Source organism: Saccostrea echinata, unplaced genomic scaffold, assembly GCF_033153115.1.
Source record: "Saccostrea echinata isolate AGI-Se365-2 ecotype Australia unplaced genomic scaffold, CSIRO_AGI_Sech_v1 ptg000036l, whole genome shotgun sequence".
Classification (NCBI taxonomy): Eukaryota; Metazoa; Mollusca; class Bivalvia; order Ostreida; family Ostreidae; genus Saccostrea; species Saccostrea echinata.
This window is the reverse complement of record NW_026889785.1, coordinates 1,762,180-1,774,048: the sequence shown is the minus strand read 5'-3', so window position 1 is coordinate 1,774,048 and position 11,869 is coordinate 1,762,180. Positions and strand designations below refer to the sequence as shown.

General features: G+C 33.0%; 1 protein-coding gene across 1 annotated transcript in view; it reads right to left on the bottom strand.

The window, feature by feature from the left end:
* Positions 1-6,130: 6,130 nt before the first annotated feature.
* LOC133199838 (uncharacterized) overlaps positions 6,131-11,869 on the bottom strand; it is a 72,130-nt gene continuing 66,391 nt past the window's right edge. Inside the window, exons 9-11 of the mRNA XM_061335664.1 lie at positions 11,523-11,708; positions 7,539-7,673; positions 6,131-6,778 (exon numbers count right to left, since the gene is read on the bottom strand). Of these exons, the coding sequence (XP_061191648.1) occupies positions 6,234-6,778; positions 7,539-7,673; positions 11,523-11,708 (866 nt within the window). The 3' untranslated portion in view covers positions 6,131-6,233. The remainder of the gene's footprint in view (positions 6,779-7,538; positions 7,674-11,522; positions 11,709-11,869) is intronic.

Here is an 11,869-nt window from a genome sequence, read left to right as displayed (position 1 = left end):
TGGTTCTGAGTTGTTCTCAAATAGACTACTCAGAGATTTTGGTCAGGTTGGCTGTGTTTGAAATTTAGAGAGATTTTCAAGACAAAGACTTTGAGACCTTTAGACCAGACCTGACAGTAAGTATAAAGTTTAACATTCTATATCTTTATAATATGTCTATCTAGCCAATATCACTGTTTGAAAGAAGAGTGAAAGTTTAAATATGAATAAAACTAAATTTAAAGCATTTCAACCCAGAGTATATATTGAATTGAATTATGAGTATTATAGTGTATATAGTACTGTAGAATTCATTTGTTATTAGATATGTAGACCTGCATGAAGCATCCAGTCATTTTAGTGTTTCATGGAATGGACCTTGTCCCATAGATAGGTAATTAGAATATGTTACCTTTTTGTTTTATGATATAATTATCATTGCATAAGGTCAAAATAATTGCAATGTGATTGTTGTACATATGAGGAAAATATAATTGTAAAGTGATTTATGTGTATAGCTAAATATTGAAATTAAGGGAGATAACTCTTAATTGATTGTACATCAGGATAAGTGAGATATATATGACATTGTATACATTTGTTACTATATCATGTGATATTTATCATTATTATGTTTTATTTTATAGGGCCATTTGCTTCCATTGTTTCCATTGCATCCATGCATTTATCTGTTTACATATTAATAGCGATTCTCTGTAACCACTTAAACTTCTTTGCCACGCATAGTCACCGATTTTGATGAAACTTTGCCCATTATTACAACTTGACACCAGAAACATATATCAAATAAAATTTCGTTGCTATGTGTCTTGGTTGCCATGGTAACAGCCAGAAAAGTTGAAAAAATTGAGATTTTCAGCTACTTCAAATCTTTATTAAGCCTTAATAAAGACTAAGAAAAACAAACAAACCATTCTCCCAAAAACATGACACCTTGTTGCCACTTATGCTATAAAGAAACTATTTAGAATATATCTCTAAGTAAGTGGTAACCATGGGTACATTTGGAATACATTTTAGATGCTGAAAAATGCTGAAAAACGCTCAATATTCACAAATGATAGATGTTACATGGTCAAACTCAATCAACAACCTAAGAAAAACAATGAAAAATATTTGACCTTATGTTATAAGGTATTGGCAATATTATTCTAAAATAACTTTCATGGTTGCCATGGTAACACAGTGTCACCATGCAAAATCTGTTGCTATGATTGGGTTAATGCTACTATCTTGAGGATAAACAATAAGATTCATGACTGGCACATATACATCCTTAGGACCTTGCAACACCGACAACATAAGAAAAATTGAGATTAATTGTTACTTTGCAGGGTAACCATGGAAACAACGTACTAGTTGTTTAAAGTGATATTTTTTTGCTGCTTTAGGAATTTACTAACCTTTTCATCGAGAAACTTTTTATTTGACTCACTTTGAATAGTACTTATCTGGCAGAACTAAAGTTGAATATCATATATTGATAAAGTTTGTTGAAAAATACAACACTGTTGCTATGGTTACCAAGAAGTGAAAATGTTCGATTTTGTTAATTTTATGTCAATATTAGACCCTTTGTGCCAGTTTTTTGCATCCAGTTAGAGATTGGGTGGTAGTCAAAATTGAAAGTCAGGTTACTTGTTCACATAATCATTAAAGTTTTGGGAATCTACATACAAAGGGTACGTATCCAAGGAAACAGAGTATTTTTCAGATTTTTGTGCATGTTTTTTCGCCTTATTTCCATAGCAACGCAATATTTAAAGAATTGAAATTGAATTTTTTGAAATGTGAAAATTAGGGTCACACCAACGCCTTTAAAAATTGATCATCAATTATATAAAAATATGCTTTTAAAAAAGATAGGATAAGATTAAAACACTAAGAGAGTAAATTCAAAATCCCTTCGAGGTATTAAAACCATGGCAACCATTGCCAACCTATAAGAAATATCATATTTCGTCCTTGGTATATGTTACAAGGATCTCTTGTCTATTATTTGCTTGCCTTTCAACCTATAATTGTTTTTCATTCTTAAGTGTATGACTTTATAAGATTAAATGAACAAAATTATTACTTTTGAATACTTTGTTTCCATAGTAACGTATGTTATAGTTGATTTACCAAACATGTTTGTCATGCATTTAAGACATCAGGCCTTCAACTTTCAGAAACAGTCATTGCCACTTGTTTGCTTTGCTGCAAACATTAACTGTGGGACTCTGAACATGTTGAAAAATGCCATTTTTCAAACTTTAGGACATGTTGCTATGGTAACCATGACACATAGCAACCCATTTTTGCCTGATTTGAGTTTATGGTATCAAAGACTTTTATCATAGAGAGTTTGGAGAAATTCTGAGACTTTGCGTGCCACAGCTCCTATATAAAAGTTCAAGTCATTACAGAGAATGGCTCTTAAAATGTCATTGGAACCCTTAGCCAGGAGTTTGGTTTATTATTTACAATACACCCTATGAATGAACCACCCCTGTAACACTTAGACAACTAACATGAATTTTCTCATAAATATTGGGTTAGTCCATACTACCTTTGACAACTAATATGAGTTTTCTTCATAATAACTGGCTGAGTTGAAACTCAAGGAATGATTTCAACATCCCTGTCATTCATACCTTAATTTTTGTTAAAGTCATTTTAAATTTTATTTTTAATTTCCATTTGATTATATATTAGGTATTTTATTGTATTTTATGGTGTTGATTGTGCTGGTGATATTGTGATTCGTCCATTCATTTCACTGTCAGTTAAGAGACACGTGATTTAATATATATATTGTTGTTCTCATTCTCGTTAATGTAAGACCGCGGAACATTAACTGACAAGATTGGAAATAAACTGTTCACGTCATATACATGCGTGAAAAGTCAAAATATGTAAGAATACGTAATGAAGCGGTCGACCTGTTATCATTTTCTTTAAAATGTACATTGTACAGAATTTCAATTTATTCTGAATTGATATTGTTTTCGGGATCTATTATTTAAAGTTATTTATGTGGATTGAAATGAATTTCAAACTCGAATTTCAATCCCATGTTTTCTCAGACGTCCGTGCCCAACCTACTAGGCTGATGTAAAAGACGTAAGCTATTTCCAATTTTTTAATGTTCCGCGGTCTTGTATGTAATTTGTGTGCAGTTGTAATGTTTATAAGTACAAAATCTTCCCCCTTTGTCAATGACTCAGACTCTATAGGCTAGATATGTAGTAGACAAAATGCATTTGATGGGGAAAAATATGGATAGATTTGGTCTAAAGAGGAAAAAAGTTGAGGTGAAATAGAAGGCTGTAGCGATTTAATTTATTGATTTTAAATTTGATGGCAATATTTCGATCGATCAAACATATGAAAGTTTTCACATCGTGTAAGAGAATTTAATTTGAAAGTTAGAATTCACGTATATTATGCACTTAACATTGTAAATACACAATATGTATGGTTTTTTGAAAATATTTTATTCTATTTTGAAGAATTCAAGTTCGGACGCAATGACTCAATTTGATCTTGAGTCGGACAGTAAATTTTTGCAGTTTGATGCTAAGTCGGATACTGTCCGAGTTTTTATAAAGCTTGTCACATAAATAATTTCTTGAATATTATAAATATTATAAATTAAGTCAAATATTCGAATCTCTGTTAATAAAGATTAATCAATAATTTTTAAAATTAATATTTAAAATCAACAAAATTAATTCAAGGCAGGAATTAAGGAGTAGGTGTGAACGTCTGGTGGAAATTGTATAAAGCGTATCGTATACTTTCAAATTAAAATGTGATTTTGATTTTAAAAAATGTAGCTAAAAAGAAATATTTCAAATCTCTCGGGGACTAAAAAACGTGATTGTTGGAAATTTCTGTTAATTGTTAGCATTCGACCGGGGAGGGGGGGGGGGTTGAAGGGCTCCAAAGATGCCGATGCTTCATTACTGTAAATGGGAACCCAACAAAACCCAGTGGATGAATGTGGCGATTTACACTGCAGACCTTGAGTGCAGAAGAGTATCCAGCAGCTTTCAGATATTTCGATAACGGATCTTCAACCCCCACCCCCACCCCCCCCACCCCCCCAAAAAAAAAACATAGTCGAACTTGCTGCGGTTAGGGAGCAGAAGTGCACATATAAAAGAAAGACTTAGGCAGGAATTCGTACAAACGTAACTGACACATGTTTTGTCTACTTATGAGACAATCTGCTCCAAGACTTGAAATGAAATATTCCATTCAGCGGAAACAGTGTGACTATTAGCGTCTTAATGATTTTGAATCGTAAAATGAAATGTAGAGTATTTATGAGTTTAAAATTTGTTACATTCATACATGATTGTGTTCTTAATCTAATTATTTTTAAAAAGCTAAATATATATCAGTTAATTATGAGACCCTCTCTCTCTCTCTCTCTCTCATTAAATTAACGTTTTATGATGTCATCATGATGATACATAAATATAAAAGAAAATGGATGCATCTAGCTGCAGGAATGTACCTTAATTTTCAGTCAAGAGGATGTTTTGGTCGACTTACCACAACAGGACAGACTTAATGTGTAACCGTTCTCAAATCTTAAATCTATTAAATGAATAATTAAATCAAATTGACAATGTACCTTATTTCAGATGTTGAAAAAATATATGAAATATACGAGATCATAGCCTAAAAATACCAATTTACTGCCGTACGATTGACTTATCTGGTCATATTTTAGCAAATCAAAACACGATATCAAAATAAAAAAAAAATCATTCCTACATCACAGAAACACGATGTCATTAGAATGCTAAAATATAATTTGAAGGATCAATGATTATTTTATTTTTCACATATACCTGCTGTATCCATATCAAATTCATGCGGCCAAATTCTCTTGGCAAGCAAAAAAAAATAATAAAAAAAAATAAATAAATAAAGAGAAGAGGTGAGACTGCCGAAACTCGTTAATGGGGGGAGGTCAGATTATTTATTTTCTTCCCAGTGAAAGAAAGATTGTTTATTGCCATAATCCCCGTCATAATCAAAGTAGGGATACTTTAAATATTGTACAGAAATTACACAAAGGAGTTAGGGGCAGGAAGGGGGGGGGGGTCCTCTCCCCTATAGCTTCTGGCATGTATTCTTTTAAGAAACTTGGCGTTTTACCTTACATTACCGTACAAAGCGTAACTCTAAGTTAACAATGACACAAAAGTTCAATGTGCACAATAAATAGTTTCACAAGTGACAATTTAGATAGTAAATCAAGTCTATTTAATCATAAAAACGGTATGAAATATCAAAATACAAATTGCTTTGGGATCAATTATTATCAATCACTTTTCACTACTCGTGGGTCAAAATGGCGCTTTGTATAAAAACCACACTAGCAATGCTTGTACAAAATGTTCTAAATACAGAGTAATCGCTAAAGTTTGTTTGTTTGTTTGTATGTTGTTTAACGTCCCTCTCGAGAATTTTTCACTCGCATGGAGACGCCACCACTTGCCGGTGGAGAGCTGCAAATTTTGTCCTATACTCGGCACTTGCGGAAATTGAGCACCAAGTTTATTTACATATTTTAAGTGAAATTTACTATATTGAGATCAAGTAGTGAATTAAATAAATGTATGGTTGTTATTCATATTACATACTACTAGTCAACTGGTTGACAATATTGAATGTTCTAGTCTACATATATATACTAAAGGTCATATTAGTGCACGTTTGTGTGCTAAATGTAATTTTAGATTTTCTTGTTATGTAATCACTGTATTTGTTTTACAGTTCTTACGTTGAGGATATTATAAAATCATCACCAGTATATTTGAGCTTTATCAATGACCAAGCCTGCTACAAATTTGAGGCCTCGACCCAGGGGTCATAATGTAAATCATATACGGTACCATGCAATTTTGATGTACCAGATGCGCATTTCGATAAATTATCTCTTCAGTGATGCTAAGGCCGAAAGGTTGGAAATCCAAAATACTGAAATAAAAAAGTGCCAAAGACTGCTTTTTCACAACTTGAATTAATTCTGAATTCTGTAGGACTTCGGAGAGTGGGTAACTTAAAGTATGCATAATTGTCCACAGTGTAAATTTTCTATATATTTTTATTTAATATAAAGGTGGTTAAATACTTTACAGACATTTCTTTTTTGTTTATAAACAAAAAGAAAACTGAATTATAGAAAGAATCAGCATACATACACATGTTACTAAACAATGCCAGTCTTTTCATTTATTTTGAGAAAATAAATCCTCTGCTAACTGAATTAGAGAATGTTCCTTCAGGAGGGAATGAACTTTTTCCATGGAAATTCCAGACTCAATCAGCAGCTCAGGATGAGCCCCTATACACCTGCTGTCGTTAAAGTATAGTTTTGGATATCCCCTCAAAAGCATTCCTATCACTTGGGGTTTTTCTTTGATGACGATAAGTGGAGAACTTGAGGCACCATGAACAATATTCATAGGGCTATGGAATAAAATGTGATCGGGGGAGAGAACACAAGTGGCATAGTCCAACTCCACTTGTTCCCTTTCATAACCAAGACCTGTAAAGAAGTCAATGCCCCTGTTCACTATGTCAGTTAATTCTGCCTGATCCTCGATGATTTGACATCCGGGGACATGTTGTAATTTAATTCCTTCTGAATTTCCAACGAGATGAAATTTTACTCCAGGAATGTTCGTATCCTTCAGTATAAGAGGGGGTGGTAAATTGTTCTCCTGTGACAATTCTAAGATCACAATGTCATGGTGTTGGGATGCAAATGGTATATCATATGAAAAGTTGAAAACATTTTCCAAAAATGATTTGCCATCCAAAAATCCAAATTTGATTAAAGCAGATCGTTCAACCATTTCCTCTGCTATTTTTTTCATGTTTTCTACAAACAGAAATTAAAAAAAATAATACAATTATAAATTACGTTTTCTAACACAATTTCAGTTTTTATAGGTATTTCTACCCCTTAGATTATTTCGGAAAATTCATCCTGCACAAAAGTTTTCATAAATCAAAATTTGCTAGTTACATGTACGTTTTACTCCAAAGTCTACAATCCACGACACAGATTTTATAAGATATAAAAATGTAGTGCATGTGCCAATTTCGCACCTATACATGTTTAAGTGCAGAGATAGTGAAATGCACTAGTTTTACGGTTAGTGATTTATATAAAAGAGCAGAACCTTTTTTATCAGTACATTATGCTCATAAAGAAATATTCTATACAAAATTAGTTAGGGTTTTAAGAGGTTAGAGTCTATATGGAAAATTATCCTTGTACTTATCCATTCCTTAAAAGCAAGGTACATCTTCTTACGAGCTTTTAAGGAATAGAATGGAACTCAGCCATTATCTCCTCTACAATTATTCTTCAAAGGTTTTACTGCATTTTATTGAGTGGCTAAATTAATTAAGAATTGGATAGAGATTTTACATATGGCAGAACGACATATAAAAATTAGACGTGCATTTATCAGAAAAGTACACAAACGGTTTTGAAAGGTAATGTAAAGTGATATCCTTACCCTGTTTTCTGGGGTCTAGCGATGATATGAGGTTAGAAAGATTCCAACTGCCATCCACTGGCAAATTCTCTGCAGTCCACCTCAATGGACGTCTTTCTTCATTATTCAATCTGTTATATACTTGCTTCCAAAATGGAACTAGGGTGAAAAATTAGTGTTTTTTAATCATTTAACCATTGAAAGATTATGCGCATTTCAAAATCCATAACCAACTAATGCAACAAGAAAATTAACAGTCAGGGAGAGCCCCACGAAGTGACAGTTGTACTTGGTGATTAGAACATAATACAGTACATAACTAACATAAGGTAGGCGACATGGAACAATTACTTGTAAACATGTATTAAAATTATTAATATTTTTAACATTGGACATACATGTAGACATGCAAAACGAGAGACAAAAACTACAAGATAATACTAGATGCTGTCATAAGACAGTAATACCGGCACTAAGGTGTTTGCCTCTAAATGCACACCCCTTCATATTGAGATAACCAAGGAAAAAGCCAAAATAATTCTATAATTTACACAGAACATGTATTCGTCAAATCGAGCATAAAATGCTCAGGTGACCATGTGACCCATGAGCCTCTTATACGCATTCCATATACTTAATTCATTACCAGTCTGAAATTACAGAATTTAATCAATGATGTAAATTATATAATGAGGTTTTGATAAAAGGGGGGGGTTATAAATTTTTGGCCCATAATTGGAACTTTTTACATTTATTTTTTCAACAACAAATAAAGTTAAATTAATGCAAAGTGTTTTTGATGAACTTAGATGCCAACTTTCAGAATTGAACAAAACGTGCAAATTTTTTTCAGTATTTGGGTAGGCAAAAACCTGCTCAAAAAACCACACCCAATCAATTTTGTCCCCCCCCCCCCCCAAACACACAATTTGCCTGTTTTTGGAAATAGCATTAGATAGCAATTATAGTTATGTTAAAACATTGTTTGTAATGATGATTTAAAATTTGTCCTTGTACTATACATGTGTACACCTTTTTGAAAATTTCTACATCACATTGGACTTTCGTCACCCTATTAGTACTAGTTTTACCATTATCATTTAAATTGCACATGGTGTACACATAATTACTTAGGCCTATATTAATAATTAATTCATTGTGTGTTTTAATTGGATCATATTTCATGAAGTTGACAGTACCTATGACAGTCGGTAAGTACAAGTTTAGGTATAGATTGGGATAAAATAATCTGAATTGCAAATGATTAAGTTAAAGTTTAAAAAGGATCAAATATCATCAGATGCCAAAACAGACGAATTTCACATTCTGAAGAGATATAGAGATAACTCCGGTTGTCGACATCATATACATTTCTTAGTCCTTTGTAAGTTACAGGCACAGATCAAGGATTCTTTCCAGGGGGTAGGTCCACCCCAGTCAAAAAAAATTTCCAACCCAGAATTTCCTGAGAAGCCCCCCCCCCCCCCCAAAAAAAAAGGGAAAAAAAAACAAAAACATAAAATCCTCTGCCAACAGGTAGCCTAAAAAGTCCCATTTCGTGGTGGTGATGCTGGGGTCCATGTTTTCTGGGGATGGGTTCCAAAGTCATTTTTTATTTGCTTCAGCATATACTTTAAATACCTCTGCAAATTCTGGGGGGGAGGGGTCCGATCTCCCTAGCCACTCCCTGTCCCTGAAATGACAAATGATCATGTGACTCAAAAATAGTTGAAAGCTTTTCCATTTGACCATACATAATTTTGTTTCTTGTGTTATTATGCACGTCTAATGGTATAAGCGTTATGAACCCCTGAAAGCAATTCCACTCTCTTGAACTGGAAATGTTCACAGTATTACCTGCATCAAATTTAAAAGTGCATCAATGATAATTTAGATTGCTTGACATTCCATTCATGACTTTGGGTCAGCCCATCCTCCTAGAATTAGGAATGAAAATCGTTCAGAGAGATGCAGCATTAAACTATTTTTATATGTTCACATTTTTTATGTCAAAACAAAGTTTGCATGCATGAACAAAAGGGGGTCTGTGAAGGGGAAGGGGCAAGGGGAAGGATTAATCTCTGCAAGTCTTTTTTATTGAAAACTCCTTAATTGAATGTTTACCTCACTTTTGACTTGTCATCATTACTTTCTAATTTGATTTGTGTGTACAATGCAATGGATAATAAATAAATAAATTTTTAAAAATAGTCTAATTATCAGTATTTATCAGAAACAATTGAAATTATAACTAACAACAGTAATGATAACAGTAAATATCAGAATTTAATAGCAAAAACAGCGCATTATCAGTAATTATCTATATTTATCAGTAAAATTTGGGATTCTCACCACTTTTTTCGTCCAGTAGTAAGTTGTACAAATTAGTAGTGTCTTGATTCTATATCTCAAATTTACACAAAGAAAAAATGATTTAGTCAAAAAGAAAATGAAAAAAAAGCTGTAAAATGAAGAAAAATTATCCAATCATGATGAAATTACCAGCTGCACATCTTTATATGGTCTATAATGAGTATACAGATTTTCAGACAAATCCATGCAATAGTCTCCGAGAACAATTAAGTGCAGAAAAAAATCATGTCTACAAACAGACGGACTCTACTTCGTTTGCGGGGGGTGGGGTGGGGGTGGGGGTAAAAACCAGAAGTTTCTGATGAGATTGTAGCTCTACTGGTTTGTACTTATAACAAAGGAAAAGAAAAGTAGCACTTGGACTGAAACTTTGCAATAAATATAGTAATGATCCTTGGCTTAGTTCCTTTTCGTAGCGAAATTTAATGCAATCAGATTAAAACTGTACAAAAAATAACCTTTTAACAGATTTTTTTCCTGAAAATTTTGATTTTAGTAACCATGGCAATATTCATCAAAATAAAAAAAATGATAAAGAAACCTGTGTATCTCAGTGTAATCTATTTGCATGCCAAATAACAATAAAGCAAAGTTATAGAAGGAGAAGTATTTTGAATGTATTTCACAGAAATTTGTATTCATAGTAACCGTGGCAACACTGTTCACGAAAATCAAAAACTGATGCACTGAATTATGTATCTTAGTGATGCCTACTTGTGTGCCAAGTTATATTGAAATCAAACCAAAACAACAGAAGGAGTAGTATTTTGAATATATTTCACAGACATTTGTATTTTTAGTAATCATTGCAACATCGTTCATCAAAATAATAAAAAAAAAAAGATGCACTAAATCATGTATCTTAGTGTAGTTTACTTTTGTGCCAAGTTACTTTACGTGTCCATATATTGGCGTATTCAGAATTTAGCGCAATCACTGGGTATGGAGTTGTTGGCGAAATCATGAATTAGCTCTACCATGTCCGTGCCGTATATTGTATTTATAAATGATTTCTCAGCGGTATTCATAAATTAGCACATCGTTGTCTGCGCCAAAGCCGCTAAAATATGAAGCCCGCTTTTTTAAGTAGACATACAGTATATTAAAATCAAACCAAAACTATAGGAGGAGTAGCGTTTTAAAGGAATTCCACAGAAATTTCTATTTTAGTAACCATGGCAACACCATTCGACAAAATCAAAAACAGATGCACTATGATATGTATCTTTGTGTAGTATACTTGTGTGGCAAGTTATATTGAAATTAAACCAAATGAAGAGGTGTAGCATTTTGAAAAATTGTTTACACACACACAGACAGGCAGACGACGGACACCTTACTATCGCATAAGCTCTTCTGGCTCCAGGATCATGAAACATCTTAAGCTTAAGTCAAAATTTTTATGTTGTATCAAAATTTTATAGAAGTCAAACAGACCAAATTTAAAATATTTTTCAATATTGCTTCACAAAAGTGCTGTTATCTGCAAATTTAGAAATTAATTCAATAATTAATAAACATTTTACAGCCGATTGAAAATTTGACTTAAGTCTAAGTCTGTTTCATGATCTTGGTGCCTGGTCTCTGACAAGAAAAGCTAATAAAGTGGGTTCCATTAAAAGTATGAGCCTTTACCAAGAAGATCCTCCATAACATGGAATGCGGTCATGACATATTTGCTTCCGACTCTGAACCCTGTCGCGTTGCTCCTATTTTTAGCTGTGATTTCTATGCAGCCTATCCGTTTGTCCAGTTGGTGGTCAACAATAACCTTGCCATCTTGTATAGTTTTCCAGCGTTGCTCACCATGCTGCATACTTGCTGTTAATAGGAAGTTCAATGCATTCAGTCTGATTAAAATTAGATCTTTTATTCACTCTGGAATTCTGAAACACAAACTTGCAGCGACACAAAATTGCAATTGATTCTTGATTCGCTCCTTGATTTCGGAGCGTTTTCTGTAAACTGTACGTAACTAGAAA